Below are 20,196 nucleotides of genomic sequence, written 5' to 3'. Positions count from 1 at the left end.
AAAAAAGGAATCTATCTTAAGCGGAAAAGTCAGAGATAGGTAGTGACTGGAGAGGAAAGGGGAGAAAGCTGTGTGGATCAGAACCCGTGATGAAGGATTCTGAAACTCTGGGCTTACTTACTTTTCTATTTCTACTGGTACACTGTTTTACTGCCATCCATCATTGGTAGTTTTTGCTACTGATATTTAATGATGTTTCCAAGATTTCCAATGTCTTTAACAAAATATCACAATGAACCTTATCAAAAGTCTGTTTTTAGAAAAAAATCAATAATAGTTTAAAATAATTTAAAATGAAAAAAAAAGTCTGTTTTGCTGATCTACTATGAAATAATATCTAGACTAAGAATTAGCAAACTTTTTCTGTAAATGGCCAGATTGTAAATATATTAGGCTTTAAGGTCTCTGTTGTAACTACTCAACTTAGTAGGCAGAGCACAAGAGCAGTCATAGACCATATGTAAGTGAAGGACTGTAGCTGTGTTCCAATAAAACTATTTACAAACACAAGTGGCAGGTCCCATTTGGCCCACGGGCCACAGGTTGCTGACCCCTGATTTAGACCAATATCCTCTTTATCAATCTCTCAACATCCTCCTAGTATTTTCTATTTGACTCCCTCTCCCAATATAGGTTTGAATTGTATTTCTGGACAACAAATACTGTTCCTTGTGAGAAATTATTTTGAAATACATATGTATTAAAATATTAATTACATATAATATTGTCAAGTCAATCTTTCTTCTCAGGGAATCATCAATGTCATATAAAAGCAATTCCTACATGCCCCTTATGTAAGCCTTTTACTTGAAATGTTTTGAACAACTGGAAAATTTTTGACTGTCCAAAATGTTGAAAAAATAAGAGGCTTAATTTAAAATTTATTATTCTTTAAAAAATTATTATTCTTAAAAAACTGTACTTGTGGGACTCCTCTGCTTTAAAGTCTTCTTTAGCTCCCCACTCCCCTAGAACAAACTCTTTTTTTAAAATTGAAGTATAGTTGCTGTACAATATTATGTAAGTTACAGGTGTATGATATAGTGATTCACAATTTTTAAAGGTTATGCTCCATTTATAGTTATTATAAAATATTGGCTATATTCCCCGTGTTGCACAATATATCCTTGTAGCTTATTTTATACCTAGTAGTTTATACCTCTTACTCCCCCAACACTATATTGCCCCTCCCCGCTTCCCTCTTCCCACTGGCAACCACTAGTTTGTTCTCTATATCTGTGAGTCTGCTTCTTTTTTGTAGAACAAACTCTTTAGCATAGCATACAAGGAAGGTCATTCGTAAGCTGGCCCCAACCTACCTCTCTGATTTTATTTTCTGCTACTTTCTGTTCATTTTTTTATACAAGAATAAAAACATGACCAACAATACTGTAACAACAAAACTTTCAGGATGGGACTTCCCTGGTGGCACAGTGGTTAAGAATCTGCCTGCCAATGCAGGGGACACAGGTTCGAGCCCGGTCCAGGAAGATCCCACATGCCACGGAGCAACTAATCCTGTGTGCCACGACTACTGAGCCTGCACTCTAGAGCCCGCGAGCCACAACTACTGAGCCCGTGCTCCACAACAAGAGAAGCCACCGCAATGAGAAGCCCGCGCACTGCAATGAAGAGTAGCCCTCGTTCACCGCAACTAGAGAAAGCCCGCGTGCAGCAACGAAGACCCAGTGCAGCCAAAAATAAATAAAATTTAAAAAATGTTTTAGGGGCTTCCCTGGTGGCGCAGTGGTTGAGAATCTGCCTGCCAATGCAGGGGACACGGGTTCGAGCCCTGGTCTGGGAAGATCCCACATGCCGCGGAGCAACTAGGCCCGTGAGCCACAGCTACTGAGCCTGCGCGTCTGGAGCTTGTGCTCCGCAACAAGAGAGGCCGCGACAGTGAGAGGCCCGCGCACCGCGATGAAGAGGGGCCCCCGCTCGCCGCAACTAGAGAAAGCCCTCGCACAGAAACGAAGACCCAACACAGCCAAAATAAATAAATAAATAGCGTTCCCTTTAAAAAAAAAAAAGTTAAAAAAAAAAACTTGCAGGAGATAAATATTGACACTTCAGGAAGTGGTTACTTCTGGAAAGGGGAGAGAATACTGGGGAGGGGAGCCCTAGGGATTTCAACTATATCTGAGATGACCTTTTTTTAAATGATGATAATAATATTAATGAAAATATTAAGTAAAACAAAGATCTGAAACAAAGCTATGGCAAAACGTTAAGATTTGACAAAGCTAAGTGGTGAGTAATAAGAATGCTTTTTCTATCATTCACAATACTTTTCTATTTGTTTAAAATAGGGGTTGAAAAACTACAGTCTGTGGGCCAAATCTGGCCCACTGCCCATTTTTTAAGACTTGGAGCTAAGAATGGTTTTACATTATTAAAAGGTTGTTTAAACAAACAAACAAACAACAAAGAAGACTATGTGACAGAGAACTTGTGACCTGCAAAGCCTAAGATATTTACTATTTGGCCCTTTATAGAAAACGTTTGCCATCTCCTGATTTAAAATATTTCATAAGAAGAAAAGAAAGATAAAAAAAATGAAAAGGTAGGAGGCAAGGAAGAATGGTTTTGTTTTCTTGCATTAAGTACCTTCCTGAATTAAACATTTTATATTACCTGTTTCTTTAAATTAGCTCTTCATGAATTACTTTTTCAACTTTCATTAAGAAGAAATCTCAACATCTCAACAAAGAAATAAAAATTGTAATGGTGATGGATGGTAATGAGACTTACTGTGGTGATTATTTCACAGCGCATACAAATATCAAGTCGTTATGCTGTACACCTGAAACTAATATAATATGTCAATTGTACCTCAATTAAAAAAAATTATGTACCTCTGGGGGGAAAAAAAGAAGAAATCTCATCAAATTTTATTCTATGCTATTGGAACTTATTTAAAAGACCTATGGGAGAGTCTTTTAATATGATTTTGACTTCAGTCCATACTTGTCAAAAAACTGGGGAGCTCATTAGAGGCCAGTGTGTCATTTTTAGGTAGCTGTATGTAGATTGGAGACCCACTTATGAGCTGTCAGCCAGGGACACAGGAGAGGTGCTGCATGGGACCTATTCTTGGCTTCAAGTTCACATTTTCTGCTTTCTGTAGCCCACCTCTCCTAGAAGAATTTTGTCTCCTTTTTTCACAGAAGATAATGGGGCAAGAGGGTTAAATAAAATTCAAAACACTGTATTACAGTAAGAGTTTCTGGCTAGAGTGGTTGTGAGACATTGGAATATGTCATCAGAGAAAGTAGACTTTCTTTTTTAATGGGGAAATAGTGAGATAATACATCTAAATATCTTGGCATGGCTCAGATCACAAAAACTGTTAGATCTTCTGTTATTACCATTTTGAGGTTGCTATATAGGCATTTTCTTTTCTTTATAAAGTATTAAGCACATCAGTATTGCCTGTGTACATGAAAGGATTTTTTTCTTATTTTTATACTTAATTTCCATAGTTCCTCCCACCAGCACTGACCCACGTTAACTATAGATATTACCATCTGTGAATCAATGAATGAGGAGGCTCACAAAGAGATTTCACAGAAATGCTCAGTGAACACTTGAGGATCTTTAGACCTAAATTATTTAATAACCTTAAGTAGGTATCGTTTTAAACTTTAGTGTCACTGGTAACTAAAAATGTGCACAGGAGAACAACAGCCACAAAACAAATACGAGGTAAAATTTATTCATCTGATCACAATATGCATTTTTTCCTGTTCCAATGAAAACATTAAAGCTAAAATAATAAGTAACTTGTTTTTTAACTTGGCCATATTTATGCCACCTCTAATATCCATTTGTTTTTCAAATTTACTACATTAAAGATATACAACATGGCATAAAATAATATGACAAAATACTTACGATCCATCACCAGATTATGAAATAGAACATTACTAATTTTACTGAGGCCCTGGGCGCCCTTCCTCAGTTCCATCTCTCTTCCTTCCTCTAGGGATTAAACATTGTTCTGAATATTGTATTTGGTGTATCCATGTATTTATTCATACTTTTTGGACAAATGTAAATATCTCTAAATAATTCATATCATTATTTTACAACTTGCTTTGTTGACTTGGCTTCATGTCTGAATTCATACATGTTGGCATGTATGGTATATTCATATGGTAGAGACAGTGCTCACCAAATATTCTATGTGCTCCCCTATGATTCTTAGACTTCAGGTTGGAATCACTGGATTGTGAGCAGATGGGAAGTGTGTCACGTGTGGGACAAGGCAGTTAAAAGCTCCATCCCTTTCTTCGCCTTCCTCAGTGAACTCACAGGCCACATATTCCAGATGGGGCAATGGGGCAGCTGTAGGAACATGGAGCATCCATCAGCCTGGGTCCCTGAGTGAGGTGGAGCAGAGCCTCTTAACAACTGCGTTGGACATGTAAAATGAACAAAAATAATCCTGTTGTGCTACGACACACACACATACCTACAAATGGGCAGATAACTCCCTTTCTGGGATTATTCAAAAACAGTGCTATCAGTGGCAGGGTAGATTCAAAGCCTTTTGAAAATACTTCTACCCTATGACTGTAGATGGATATTTATTCCCACTTGCATGATGAAGGAAATCTCACATCCTCTAGTCTTTACCTTCTTTGAAGACCTACTGCACTTACAAAACTTTCAGAGACATGCTTACATGTTCACATACTGCTTCTGGTACGTTAGCTTTGTTTCCCCAACTAGATTTTAAGTTCTACTCTGGCTTGCACTCTACACAGCATTCAGTAGTAAGTGGCCTACTGGTTGACTGAGGGTGAGAACTAATATTAAATGCCTACTTTGTGTAAGGCACCTTGCTTGTGCTTCACATATGTTATCTTCATCGTTATTATTTCCATTATATAGATGAGAATATTAAGGCTAAGTAACTTTCCTTTGGTCACAGAGCTAGGAAGATGATAAAGGATGTGGGGAAGGCAACTAAAACTAGTCTGATTGACTCTAAAGACTTTGCTTTTTGGCTTTCTCCACTGAACTTAGTGAGACCGTGCCTACTGCAGGGCAGGAGCTTTAGTAGAACATAAAATGAGTAATAAAAAAAGTTTTTGTTTATGAATTTTGCAAACATTAGAACATTTCTTTGGAGACATCTCAGAACTGAAGATTGTCGGGTCTTACCTTGATCACCTCTGGGGTCTGCTGAATCAAAACCACTGAGGAAGTGTCATTGGCTTTATCACCAACAGGACTTCTACAGACTGATAAACTGGCCTGCGAGGAAGTTGTCAAGGTTTCTTGTAGAATTTGCATCATCTCTTTTTCTTGTGATAGGCTCCCTCTGCCTGATTTGCATTCAACCAGTTCTTGAGCAAAGTCTTCAATGCTTTCTAGAATTCGCAGTAAGAGGGCTCGATCCTCTTCCTCTATTTTGTGTCCGTTGGTTTCAATAATCCTTGTTAGGCAGGAAGGTGAGACTTTTTCCGTGGGTGAAGAGACTTTAGATTTAGGCTCAAGATCTACAGGGAGCTGACCAGTCAACTGACTATGACTATTTAGAGAGACAGAGCTTTTACCTTTGGCAAGTGGCTCTCTTAGAGCGGTCTCCATTTTCTGTGAGAAAGATTCCAAATCCATTAACAATTTATCTATCTCTTCCTGACTGTTAGGATTCATAAAATCTCTGTGGTTTCCCTCTTCAAATTTAGGAACTTTTGATTTAAGATCTTCCTCAGGTAGATTAACAACTGGTTTCTCAAATATCTTACCAATTTCATTTTGCATTGAGGCAGGGCATTTTTTAAGATGAGTACCACGATCTGATAATTCTGCTCTATCTTCATTTACCTTTAACAACTCCTGACTGGGTCCATTTTCTGTCCTCTGTCCTTTATCTAATGCTTTCTTTCCATCTGACTCTTCCTCAATATAAAGGGTTTCCATTAGATTACCAGAAGAAACATTTTCTAAAGCGTTCATGGTTAATGACTGTGATTGAAGCTGGACATTTTTTAGAGGTCTGGGATCACTTATCTCTAAATTACACAAGGAATTTGTAGAGTTCTTTGGAATGGATTTTACAGTGTCTGTTTTCCTAGAACTGTGCTTGTCATCTTGCAATTCTATAGTTTGAAAGTGTCCAGAGTCAGGGGCTGAGAGCTGGACAACATCCTCATACTTAGGGGGCTGTTCAGTGCCAAATACTGGGGAGAAGGGAGTCAGTTGTAAACTAGGCATATTACTGACCAGTTCTGTTAAATCTATAGCCTCATTATTCCCAGACTGCATGAATTCAAATGGTAGCTTTTTCAGATAGGATGCTAACCTGGTCATTACATTCATATAGACAGTTTCAGAGCTAGAAATTGCATCATTACCATTTCCTTCATTGATGCTACTCCCTGACTTTTTCTTTATACATTGTTTTATGATGTCTGTGCATTTTTTCAAATCCTCAGAGCATTTTAGCAAGATATCTAAGCACATCTTTATGTCTGTTGCAGAAGAAAAATTATCTATTTTATGTTTTTCCAAAATCTGAGTAACCAGGTCTTCTTCAGAGAAGTTGTGAAGAAGCAATGAAGTCAGGTTCGTATCAAGTGAGTTTCTATGGGATAAAGATTTTTCCTCAACTGAGGAACTCCGGAGTAAACCAAAGGATGGGGAGTTCCCATCATGGTTATAATGGCCACAGAGCAAGTCAAAATCAACTGACCTCCTGTTAAATGAGTCAGACTTAACTTTCCTTCCCTTTCTGTAAGCTGCGTGGTTAGAGTTTTTGAGTTTTTCAAGGGAAAATTCTTTTATTTTCCCACTGGCAAAACTGATTGCTTCTCCTGCAATGTCCTTTAAGTTACAGGTGTTCTGAAATGTAGATCCTTTCCTGACCCTGGGTATGCCTGTGAGGGCCTGATGGGGATAGTCACCTTCAGCTGAGGAAAACCCATTTTCATGGGGTAGAAACAGAGAGTCCAGATCTGCATCTCTGAACTGAGACACAGGGATGTGTAAGAGGTCTGCACAAACACTATGATGGACCACAATGCAGTCAACTCCATGTGTGAAGGTGTGGCAGGTTCCAGTGCAATAATGTACAGCTTGCTCAAAACGCCGGTCTATCACCACACTGCTGTAGTGGTTCACAGTACTAACCACAAGTCTGTAAGTTGCTGCCATAATATCAAATCCACTTAGTGGTGGGGCGTGGAATTTTCTAGAACTTGTTTCAAGTAAATTCTCCTAAATGACACTCAGCTGAAAATATATTTGATGACAATGTTCAGTGGTTTCTTGTAAATATAATGACCTTTCCCACAAAGGGAAATCATCAAAATTTGAGGTTTGGTAACTGTCAGGATACAGTAGCCGTTGCACATGTGTGCTCTTATTAACAAGTCTAATAATTTAATAATTGTGCCTTCTAGTTTAATTTAGTAATATCATGATACTATAGGATTATTTTTAGGAATAAATTTTAAGAAGATTAAAGAATATTCTCTTTTAGTTCTTCAGCAGTTCTATGATGCAGACATTTATGGTCATAAATTTACTGTCATGAATCTCAGTTGGTAGTATAGAAGTATTGTGATAACTGAGTCCTCCAAAGGTTTAAATGATCCATTTTTCTGTGAATGACAGGAAAACCTATAATGAAAAAAGAAAATAATTAAAAGGGAATATGATCTCTAATACTGAGAGAACCTTTTATTTCCTCTCCCTTTGCATCCCATATGCAGTTAATCACCTCATTCTTCGCCACATCACGGACGGCTTATCTTTGATTCATGCCTTTGCTTCATACACTCCTTACTAACCTAGAGTAGTAATACCTCAACTCTGCCTTGTTACAACTGCCTCTCAATTGGTATTTCTTATCCTACCCTCCTTGCTATCTTACAAGACACTAACTAGCTTGGATTTAGAGAGCTTTCTCACCTCTCATAGTTCAAGAATTCACATTACTGAACTCTACCATGCATCATGGCAGGCCTAGCTCCTCTGACTCATTTTCAACACTTTTAACATCTATTCGTCACCTGTAGCCTTATTTTCTGCTACTGACCTGCATCAACATTTTGCTTCCATCAACCTAGTTTTCTTTTCTTTTTTTTTCCTTTTAATTTTTATTGGAGTATAGTTGCTTTACAATGTTTGTGTTAGTTTCTACTGTACAGCAAGGTGAATCAGCTAAATGTATATATATATATCCCCTCTTTTCTGGATTTCCTTCCTGTTTAGGTCACCACAGAGCACTGAGTAGACTTCCCTGAGCTATATAGTAGGTTCTCATTAGTTATCTATTTTATACATAGTATCAATAGTGTATATATGTCAATCCCAATCTCCCAATTCATCCCACTCCCCTCCTTTCCCCCTTGGTATCCGTACATTGGTTCTCTATGTGTCTCTATTTCTGCTTTGCAAATAAGATCATCTATACCATTTTTCTAGATTCCACATAAATGCGTTAATATACGATATTTGTTTTTCTCTAACTTACTTCACTCTGTATGACAGTCTCTAGGTCCATCCACGTCTCTACAAATGACCCAATTTTGTTCCTTTTTATGGCTGAGTAATATTCCATTATACACATGTACCACATCTTCTTTATCCATTCCTCTGCTGATGGACATTTAGGTTGCTTCCATGTCTTGGCTATTGTAAACAGTGCTGCAATAAACACTGGGGTGCATGTATCTTTTCGAATTATAGTTTTCTCTCGATATATGCCCAGGAGTGAGATTGCAGGATCATATGGTAGCTCTATTTTTAGTTTTTAAAGGAATCTCCATACTGTTATCCATAGTGGCTGTACCAATTTACATTCCCACCAACCGTGCAAGTGGGTTCCCTTTTCTCCACAACCTCTCCAGCATTTATTGTTTGTAGATTTTTTGATGATGGCCATTCTGACTGGTGTGAGGTGACACCTCATTGTAGTTTTGATTTGCATTTCTCTAATAATTAGTGATGATGAGCATTTCATCTGTTTGTTGGCCATCTGTATGTCTTCTTTGGTGAAATGTCTATTTAGGTCTTGTGCCCATTTTGTGATTGGGTTGTGTTTTTTTGATATTGAGCTGTATGAGCTGTTTGTATATTTTGGAGATTAATCCTTTGTCAGTTGCTTCGTTTCCAAATATTTTCTCCCATTCTGAGGGTTGTTTTTCGTCTTGTTTATGGTTTCCTTTGTTGTGCAAAAGCTTTTAAGTTTAATTAGGTCCCATTTGTTTATTTTTGTTTTTATTTTTATTACTCTAGGAGGTGGGTCAAAAAAGATCTTGCTTCGATTTATGTCAAAGAGTGTTCTGCCTATGTTTTCCTCTAAGAGTTTTATAGTGTCCGGCCTTATGTTCAGGTCTTTGATCCATTTTGAGTTGATTAAAGACGGCCAACACACAGTGCTTGTTCTTGATTGTACAACTTCCTCTATACTTGGAAATTATTACCCTACCATCATCTCTTTTCTTACTCTCTAAGAGAGAGAGAGAAAAACAACCTTTATTACTGCTCTTGATCTCATCCTCTCAGACCCTGCTACATGCAGACCTCTCTCTCTCTTGTCATCAATGGATAGAATTTAACATTCTCTTGCTTTAAAAAAAAAAAGGCTTTTAAACCATGCTGTAAGTTGCCGTCCAAAAAGGTTCAATCAACTTCTCCCTAGTAGTTCTATCCATTATTGAAAGTGGGGCTACTGAAGTCTCCAAATATTATTGTTGAGTTTTCTATTGCTCCCTTAACTTGTTTTGCTTTCTGTATTTTGATATTCTGTTGTTAGATGTGTATATGTTTCTAATTGTTGTATCTGCCAGTTGGAGGGACACAAACTATCATAAAATATGTATAACTTACTCACTGTGCTGTACAGCAGAGACTAACACAACATTGTAAATCAACTATACTCCAATAAAAAAATTAATTAAAAAAAGAAAAAAAAGAAAAGAAAAAAATTTTAAAAACAGAACAGAAAGGTTCAATCAATGTTCCTACTTAATCAATAAATACTGAGTGCCTACTATGTGCCAGGCACTTGCTAAGTGCTAGGGATACAGCAGTGAATAAAGTCCCTGTCCCTATTGAACTGAATCTAGCTGGAAAAAGAAAAACAACACATAAGTAAACATATAACTTAGATGGTGATATGTGCAATAGAGAAAAATGAAGTGGAGCAAGGGCTTAGAAAGGATGAGAGGGTGCTGTGTTACAAAGGCCAGTCAGGGAAGACCTCACTGACATCTGAACAGAGATCTGAAAGAAGAGAGGGAGCAGGTTGAGGAGGTATTCTGGGCTAAAACATCTCAGGCAGAATAACCATAAGTAAAAAGGCTCTGAGGTGTGAGTATGCTTGACTTACTACAAGAATGACAAGGAGGCTAACATGACCAGAGTATGGAAAGCAAGGGGGGCAGTGTGGGAGACGAGGTCAGAAAGGAAAGGTGGGACACTAAACCATGCAGGGTCTGTAGACTATTATGATGAATTTGGCTTTACTCTGAGTGAGCTGGGATACAACTGATGTCTACTGAGCATAGAAATGACATGATCAGACTGACTTTTTTTTTTTTTTTAGTTAGTTAGTTATGTAACATCTTTATTGGAGTATAATTGCTTTACAACGTTGTGTTAGTTTCTGCTGTATAACAAAGGGAATCAGCTATATGTATACGTATATCCTCATACCCCCTCCCTCTTGCATCTCCCTCCCACCCTCCCTATCCCACCCCTCTAGGTGGTCACAAAGCCCCGAGCTGATCTCCCTGTGCTAGGCAGCTGCTTCCCAGTAGCTAATTATTTTACATTCGGTAGTGTATATATGTTGATGCCACTCTCTCACTTCGTCCCAGCTTACCCTTCCCCATCCCTGTGTCAAGTCCATTCTCTACATCTGCGTCTTTATTCCTGTCCTGCCCCTAAGTTCATCAGAACCATTTTTTTTTTTTAGATTCCATATGTATGTGTTAGCATACAGTATTTGTTTTTCTCTTTCTGACTTACTTCACTCTGTATGACAGACTCTAGGTCCATCCACCTCACTATAAATAACTCAATTTCATTTCTTTTTATGGCTGAGTAATATTCCATTGTATATATGTGCCACATCGTCTTTACCCATTCATCTGTCGATGGACACTTAGGTTGCTTCCATGTCCTGGCTATCGTAAATAGTGCTGCAATGAACACCGTGGTACATGACTCTTTTTGAATTATGGTTTTCTCAGGGTATATGTCCAGTAGTGGGATTGCTGGCAGACTTACATTTTAAATTGGTAATTTTGGCTTCTGTGTTCAGAGGAGATTGCAGAGGAGCAAGATAAGAAGAAACAAGTCAGGGGCTATAGCAATAAATCAGGCAAGAAGGCTGGGGGCTTGAACCAGGAGAGGAACACTGGAGACATTTAAACGCTGTATATATTTCAAAGGTAGAGCTGATATGATTTGTTGAATGATAGAATGTGCAATACTACTGCACCAAGAAAGGTGCAGTAAGGCCACGATAGGAAGGAGATGATGACAGCAGAGGAGGAGAACATGAGTTTAACTGTACCATCAATTGCATCAGCATTTTAATGATAAAAACCTTTACCCATTTAATAATGAGAAACAGAACTTCATTGTTTTCATTTTTATTTCTTCAATCCTAGAAAATTCTGTTTATTTTCCTTATTTGTTATATTTCTTCTTTGGTAAATTTTCTATTCATATCCTTTGTTTATTTATATATTAGAGAAAGTGAAATCAGATACAATTTATACAATTAATTCAAGAAGAACCCTTTTTTTGTTGAATTCTTATACTGTTTAGGATATATTTCCTGGCTCTTTATTTATTTATTTATTTAAAATTTTTATTTATTATTTATTTATTATGTTTATTTTTGGCTGTGTTGGGTCTTCGTTTCTGTGTGAGGGCTTTCTCCAGTTGCGGCGAGTGGGGGCCCCTCTTCATCGCGGTGCGCGGGCCTGTCACTATCGCGGCCTCTCTTGTTGCGGAGCAGAGGCTCCAGACGCTCAGGCTCAGTAGTTGTGGCTCATGGGCCCAGTTGCTCCGCGGCATGTGGGATCTTCCCAGACCAGGGCTCGAACCCGTGTCCCCTGCATTGGCAGGCAGATTCTCAACCACTGCGCCACCAGGGAAGCCCTTCCTGGCTCTTTAGATTCAATGATTATTACTCTGTTTTTATGCCAAGCCTACACTATCATAATTACTGTTGTCTTATTAAGTTTTACTACCTGGCTTTTTTCCCTCATATTTCTAATTATGATTCTTTTTTACGCTTCAAATATTCTTTGATGGTCTTCCAGATGAGTTTCTGCATTGTCAAGTTTTAAGAAAAATCCTATAGGAATTTGATTATAATTGCAATAAACTTATGAATTATTTTGAAGGAACACTGACATCATTATAATATTCAGATTTTCCTTCCAGAAATGTATAAATCTTAATTCCAATATTCCTTTCTTTTTCTTTCTTTGTGGCTTTCTTCAGGTGAGTCACCCCATTCTTTTTTTTCCTTCAGTGTCTCAACTTTGTTGCTGTGTGAATGGATCTTGAGCTGTTGTTTCATCCTCTATTGCCTTGCCTTCAAATCCCAGATGGTGGCTCATATAAAACTATAAAGCTAAGTATCCTGCAGGGTGGATGAAGCTCAAGTATAAAGTTCCATAGTAAAGTTCCACAATAAAGTGGGCACCCATTAATTTTTAAGTGAAAATACAAAGGTGCCAAAGAGGAATAAGTGTTATGGGACAAAAGACTAGAACATGGCAATCGAAGGAATTACCTTTTCAAAAGATGTACATCCAGAAGACAGGGAAGAAACAGCACCAAACACGAAAAACTATGCACCTTTTCAGAAATCCAAGATTTTGAAAAAGCTTTTGGGTAAGGATAAAAGAGAAGGAAAATACAATGGATATTGTCAAGAAAGTATATTAGAATAACTGTATGAGAGCTTTTTTTTTTTTAATCTTTTTTTTTTTTTGGCCGCACCGTGCAGCATGCGGGATCTTAGTTCCCTGACCAGGGACCAAACCCATGCCCCCGGCAGTGGAAGCACGGAGTCCTAACCACTGGACTGCCAGGGAAGTCCCAGGACTATATCTTAATACAGGTGATAAAACTGGTCCAGAAGCAAAATGCAGAACTGTTAGAAAATTTAAATATCCAGATACCTATTAAAACCCATGTCAAATAAATTCCAAAATTGACATGAAATTTGAAGAACTAAAGAGAAGTATTTCTCTAGGTTTGAAAATAAGCAAAACAACAAGTTGATAAAGTAACATGACAGAAAATATAAGAAAGTATTCATGTGATATCAGAATCTGAAATAGTCAAGGAGGAGAGAACATTGGCCAGAGTCAGATGTATGCTTTTAGACCAGTGCTGTCTAATAAAACTTTCTGCATTGATGGAAACATTCCATATCTGCACTGATATGGCTGCCATTAGCCACATGGGACTGCTGAGTACTTAAAACGTGGCTGGTGTAACCGAAGCACTTAATTGTAACTTTAAAAATCTTAATTTTGAAATGTTGTAGACTCACATAGAAGTTACAAAAATAATATAGAGAGTTCCTGTGTACCCTTCCCCCAGTTTCCTCGAATGGTAACATCCTATATCACCACAGCACAGTGACCAAAACCAGGAAATTGACTATTAACAGAGCTTATTTGGATATCATCAGTTTTACATGAATCACTTCTTCCTTTTCTTTCCTTCTTCCCTTCCTTTTATAGTAAGTACCACCACAATCAGGATACATAACTACCCCATCGTCCCTCAAAACCCCTCATACTACCCTTTTGTAGTCATACAGTCAACAGACCACTGATCTGTTCTCCATCATTATGATTTTGTCATTTCAAGAATGTTTTATGTGTGGCATCACACAGTGTGTAAGCTTTTGAGATTGGCTTCTCTCACTGAACACAATGATTTTGAGAGTCATTCACTTTACTGCATTTATCAACAGTTCATTCCTTTTTATTGCTGAGTTTATTGTATGGATATACCACAACTTGTCTGCCCATTCACCTATTAAAGGATATTTATGTTGTTTGCAGTTTTGGTTATTACAAATAAAGCTGCTGTGAGTATTAGTGTGCAGGTTTTTGTGTGAACATGTTTTTCATTTCTCTGTGGTAATTAACCACAGGTTATTTACAAGTCTGATTGTTGGGTTGAACGTTAAGTGTATTTTTATAAGAAACTGCCAAACTGTTTACCAGAGTGGCTATACCATTTTACATTCCCACCAGTAATGTATGAGAGATATGGTTGATTCCACATCCTCTTCAACATTTGTGATTGTCAGTATTTTCTATTTTAGCCTTTCTAATAGTGTGTAGTGTTATCTCATTGGGGCTTTAACCTACATCTACATGGCTAATGATGTTGAACATCTTTTCCTGTGCTTACTGACCAGCCCCGTATCTCCCTGGAGAAGCACTGTTTAAATCTTTTGCCTATTCAAATTAATTTTGATTAATTTTAACTTAGAAAGCCACATATGGCTAGTGGCCATCATATTATTCAGTATAGTTCCAGATAATAGGAATGCAGCTTTCAGAAATTCTGAGACTTTAAAAGAAAATATGAAGAAAAAAAGAGAAGATATGGCAAAAATGAAGATTGATAGGTTTTAAAAATAAAATTTGATGAACTTCTCATAAGTAATCTTACTGAGAAAGAGAAGTGGTGGGAAGAAGAGTTAATGAACTAATTAAAAATTTAGGTCTTTAAGTTTTGAAGGAATATGAATAGCAGAGAGAGGGAACATATAACAAAGCTAAATCCCAAGGGGTGATACCAATTTCAATGAGAAGTTTACAGTCTAAAATGATTTGAGTTTTTTTTTTTAAAGGCCAAAGAAATGAAGATTACTTCCCTGGTATTTGGTTCAGATCTGTGGGTGTCAAATTCTGCCTTTTTATTTAGACCACGATTCAACTGATGCCCAATTGTCTGGCTGGAATCCTAGACATGGAATCTAATCCAACTATTCTCAATCAGAGATACAATCTAACTCAGAACCACGATGCTATCTTGTGTCACTAGTAAAAGCCAGTCTGCATGGGTTTGAATCCCAACCCTGCCGCTTACAGCTGTGTGGCCTTACAGAAGTTGGTTAACTTTTGTCAGCCTGTTTCACCTGCAAAACAGAGATAATAATAGTACCCATCTCATGAGGATGAGGTTAATATGTCAAATGCTTAGAACAATGCCCAAGACACAGGAAATGCTCAATAACTGTTAGCTGTTACTGGTATAACTCACTCATCCAGCATTTTCTACTCTGAGCCAGGTGCTGGTGGGATGATACTGAATAATTCATGGTGATAGCCCTCAGCACACTCACTGTTTAATGAGGGCAACAAGGGAGGAAAGCACAACAGGGTATCAGAAGCACTAGGGTGGGGCTTCTGTTTCCCCTGTTTTGCACTCACAATTAATACAAGTTCTTCTCAGAAAAGTTAGAAAAACACTTTAATTACTCATATTACCATTTAGAAATAACCACTGTTAATATTTTTATGAATGAACATCCTGAAATTTTTCTTGTTAAAATATGTTTTACCAAAAAGTTATTTTCTTAGGAAATATTGCAAGGAGGAGAATGCTGAGTCAAAAGGGGTGTATGTGTATGCATATACTTTTTAATGGTTCTTAGATAAATAGATATATACATCCGTTTTCTGCCCTCCAGAAAAATGGCAAATTTATACTTCCAATGTCAGTGTAGGAGTGGACCCATCTCCCCACGTTCTCCTTGAGTGATACCACTCTTTAAATCTTTGCCAATTTGATAGGTGAATAAATGAACTACATTGTTTTAATCTGAGCCTGAACACCTTTTTATTTACCTAGTAGGCATTTTGTGTTGTTCATTCACAAAGCCTTTCTTCACGCCCTTTGTCCATTTTGAAAGAGAGTATTTAAATCAGATCTAAGAGTCAGGAAAGGTTTCCCCAAATAAGGGATGTATATACCTAGTTTTGAGGGATTAATGAGAATTAGTTAGACAAAAAGGAAAGGAAGAATACTCTAGGCAGAGGGAGACATACATGTGAAGGCTCAGAGGCCTAACATGGCACAGTGAGTTCAGAACTATGATAGTTCCAGCTGATTTCACTGAAGGGAGTGTACAGACATGCAAGAGGGGAGGAAACCAGAGAGCAGCAGGAACTGGACCACAGACTGTCTTGTGTGCTAACCTAAGCAGTCTGAACTTTATTTGGAAAACTATGTGAAGAGAAACAAGACATTTAGGCTGGGAAGTAACATGATGAGGTTTATGTTTGAGGAAGACCACTCTAGTAGCTGAGTGGAAGCATGGAAATCAATTAGAAGGCTTTAAGAATCCATGCAAGAAGTGGTGAGACCCTAAACCAGGAAGGTGGCAGTAATTAACAAAGAGAAGGGCACTGATTAGATAGTGAGAAAGAATTCACAGAAAAGGAGGAGGAGAGAGTAAGAGAGAGGAACCTTGGGTTTCTCGCTTGGGTATTGGGGGACTAATGTTGTCACTTCCAACACAGACTTTTTGTTTTTGTTTTATGGGAGGTGGCCATAGAAAAGATGAAGAGTTTTATTCTGAATGTGTTGTTTGAAGAGGTACCTGTGGAACATCCAAGTGGTGATGACTGCACGAAATGTGAATATAAAAACCTGCAGGTCAGCAGCAAGATCTGGGTTGGAGAGGCAGCCCTGAGAGGTCACTCAGGGTGAGTGCATAAAGTGAGAAGGGCTCTGGGCTGAGGATCACTGACATTTCTGGGTTAAAGAGAAGAACAGAATTCTTAGAGGGATCCTAAGAAGCAATTTCAAGGATGCTGAAGGAGAAACTTTCAAAACGGAGGTCACTAGTGTTGGATGCTGCTGAGAGGTCAAGGAAAAACAAAAATTACCCACTGGCTTTGCCAATGTGAAGGTCACTGGTAACCTTGGCAAGTGAGATTTCAAAAAAAAATCCCAAAGACTATGGCATAGTCCCAAAGACTATGTATGCACAAGAGTTATGTATAAGTAAAAATATCTGTCTAAAAGATATCTGTGAAAAGAACTCTTCTAATAAGTAAAAAAGTTCTAAATGATAAGAAAGCATTTTATCATAGTTTTAATTTTTTCTTTCTTAATGGCACATGCAATGAGTGTTTTACAATCTTCAATTTGATGAAATATCGGTCTAAACATGTATATCAGGGGTAGAAAGCAGAAAGGGAAATTAGAGTTGATACTGTGAATGTTTACGGGACTTCCCTGGTGGTCCAGTGGTAAGGAATCGCCTTCCAATGCAGGAGATGCGGGTTTGATCCCTGGTTAGGAACTAAGATCCCACGAGCCATGGGGCAACTAAGCCCACGCGCCACAACTACTGAGCCCGCGTGCCTCAACTAGAGAGCCCGCGTGCTGCAAACTACAGAGCCCGCGTGCTGCAAACTACAGAGCCCACGTGCTCTGGAGCCCACACGCCACAACTAGAGAGAGAAAACCCACACGCCGCGACTAGAGAGAAGCCCGTGCCGCAATGAAAGATCCTGCACGCCTCAACGAAGATCCCACGTGCTGCAACTAAGACCCGATGCAGCCAAAAAAATAAAATAAAATAAATAAATATTGAATGTTTACATTTATTTCTCCTCCGGTCTTGCTGCACACTGCCCGCCCACCTCCCCCAAGGCTTTCATCTTCCCTGCTTCTTTCATCCCTGCAATGGGCCAGGGTCTGTTTTCCCAATTTCTGTCTAAGTGGTTCATATGCAATTTCAGAGTTCATTCAACACTTCCTATCACTTTCACTTTAATCAGTGTATGATTACTCTAACAAGTACTTTCCAGTGACTCCTGGTATTCCTCCAGAGTAAACTTCCTGATGAAGTGGATTTCTTGTGAAATAAAGGTACAGAGGCAGCCGACAAGAAAAGTTAGGAGGGAGAACTGGATTTTGAAAGATAAAAGCCTTAGCAGGTGAAGAAGAGATTAAACTGGACCTTATAAGCAAAAAGGAATTCTACAAAGGTACAGAGATATGAAAAAACCTTGTGTGTTTGGAGACTTAGCAGGAGTTTGGTATTGCTGAAGTTGAAAATGTACAGTATGGATTTTACAGTTCTAAGGTCCTCCTCCAAACAGTAAGAACAAAAATAGGAGTGTAAACTCCATCTTCAAAGAACCTAAGTGACACCTGTAACCCCAAATCACTGTATATGAAGATAGAAAACAGCAGCAGAATGGTCAATGACTTAGCAGAATAGAGGAGGAAGGGATACTAACGGCAAACAAACCAATTCTCCCTGCACAACCCCCAAAGGCCCAGGTTAGGAGGTACCAAGTACCACAGAAAATGGGCTAGGGTAGAGGACTGAACACAGGGGGACTGTTTGAAAGTCTGCAAAGGAATAGTTAGAGTTCTCCCCACTACTCCACAAACTCAGAAAATCATCCCTCCTTCATCCTGCTAAGACAGGAATCTTATTTGCTGGTGAAAAAAACTGAACCAGAAAAGCACCAACCCCAGGGCCATCACACACAGAGAGGGTGGTAAAGGACTTAAAGTTGAGTAAAAGTCTACTTTCTGAGTAAGTCCACCAGCCCCCTTTCCCCTGCTCAAGTCCAGGTCACCAGAAACCAGGCTTATTACCTCCAGCTCCCAGCCCCCACTATGGATTAAAGAATCCTTTTCTGGAGGAAATCCCATCTATCCACATGATCACCTTACATGAAGCCCACTAAGTGACAAATGCTACTCTAAAACAGAGAGCTTCCTCTCAGCTCTTCAGAGCCTCACTTTTATTTTAAATCAGCTTTACTAATGTATAATTTACATACAGTAAAAATGTTCATATTGTGTAGTAACCACTGTCCTAAAAAAGAAAGAACATTTACATCACCCTAAAACTATTCCTGTGCCCTTTCCCAATCAATTCTCCTATGCTGCAATACCTGACAACTGCTGACTGAGTCCTATCACGATAGATTCATTTTGCCAGTTCTAGATCTTCACATGAATGTGATCACATGAGATGTATACTTTTTAGTCTGGCTTCTCTCACTTCAAACAATGGTTCTGAGATTCATCCATGTTATTGCATGCATCATTTGTATATACCTTTTTACTGTTTAGTAGATATTCTATTGATATATAATTAAATATACCCAAATTTGTCTTATCTATTCAGTTAATGGACATCTGGGTTGTTTCTAGTTTGGACTATTATGAATTAAAACTGCTGTGAACCTTCAAGTAAAAGTCTTTTTGTGAATACGCGTTCATTTCTTTTGGGTAATTAACAATGGAAATACTGAGTCATGAGAAGTGTACTTTAATTTTATAAAAACCTGTAAAATAGTTTTCCAAAGTGGTTCTACCATCTTACGCTCTCATCAGCAACACCTGAGAGCTCTAGTGGCTCTACAACCTTTTGGATACTTGTCAGTTTCCTTAATTTTACCCATTTTAGCAGGTGTGAAGTGGTATCCCACTGTGGTTTTAATTTGCATCTCCCTGACAACTAATGATATTGAGCATTTTTCATATGCTTATTATTAGCAATTCATATGTATCATTTTTTGTGAAGTTTCTATTCAAATCTTTTGGGTTGTCTTTGACTGAGTTCTAAAAGTTCATTTACATATTTTAGATGTAGATATTATCTCTTGGTCTGTGGCTTCCCTTTCCATTTTCTTAGCAGTAGCTTTTGGTTTTAATTCTAATTTTATTAATCCAATTAATCAAATTATCTTTTATAGTTAATACATTTGTATCCTGTCTTAAGATGTCTGCCTATCTTAAGGACACAGATGTTTTCTCTTAAGGTTTTTTGTGGGTCTCAAGTTTTATGTTTAGGACTACAATCTATTTTGAATTATTTTTTATGTATGGTATGAGCTGAGTTTGACCATCATCCAGCACCACTTGTTCAAAAGACTATCCTGTCCCCAATGAATTATGTTGGAGCCTTTGTTGAAAAGCAAATTACCATATATATGGATTTATTTCTGGATTCTCTATTCTTTTGTCTTTATAAACACCAATGCCATTCTGTCATAATTATTGTAGCTTTATAGTAAGCCTTAAAATAATAATGTAAATCCTCCATTTTTTTCTTTTTGTTTTAGCTATTCTAGGTCCTCTGTACTTCCATATCAATGCTGGAACCCGTGTGCCAATTTTCACAAAGAAAACCTGCTGGGGTTT

General features: G+C 38.0%; 1 protein-coding gene across 3 annotated transcripts in view; it reads right to left on the bottom strand.

The window, feature by feature from the left end:
• The window catches only part of PPP2R3A (protein phosphatase 2 regulatory subunit B''alpha), a 210,972-nt gene that overhangs the window by 153,478 nt on the left and 37,298 nt on the right, over positions 1-20,196 (bottom strand). For 2 of the 3 annotated variants that reach the window (XM_036850210.1, XM_036850211.1), the window contains one exon: positions 5,170-7,632. In XM_036850210.1, coding sequence (XP_036706105.1) covers positions 5,170-7,164 — 1,995 coding nt within the window. In that variant the 5' untranslated portion in view covers positions 7,165-7,632. Of the gene's footprint in view, positions 1-5,169; positions 7,633-12,775; positions 12,870-20,196 lie in introns of all 3 variants that reach the window. The other variant, XM_036850212.1, reaches the window with a different exon arrangement.

The sequence above is a fragment of the Balaenoptera musculus genome, chromosome 4 (genome assembly GCF_009873245.2).
Source record: "Balaenoptera musculus isolate JJ_BM4_2016_0621 chromosome 4, mBalMus1.pri.v3, whole genome shotgun sequence".
NCBI lineage: Eukaryota > Metazoa > Chordata > Mammalia > Artiodactyla > Balaenopteridae > Balaenoptera > Balaenoptera musculus.
The sequence above is the reverse complement of the archived record's forward strand: the minus strand, read 5'-3'. Positions and strand labels throughout refer to the sequence as shown.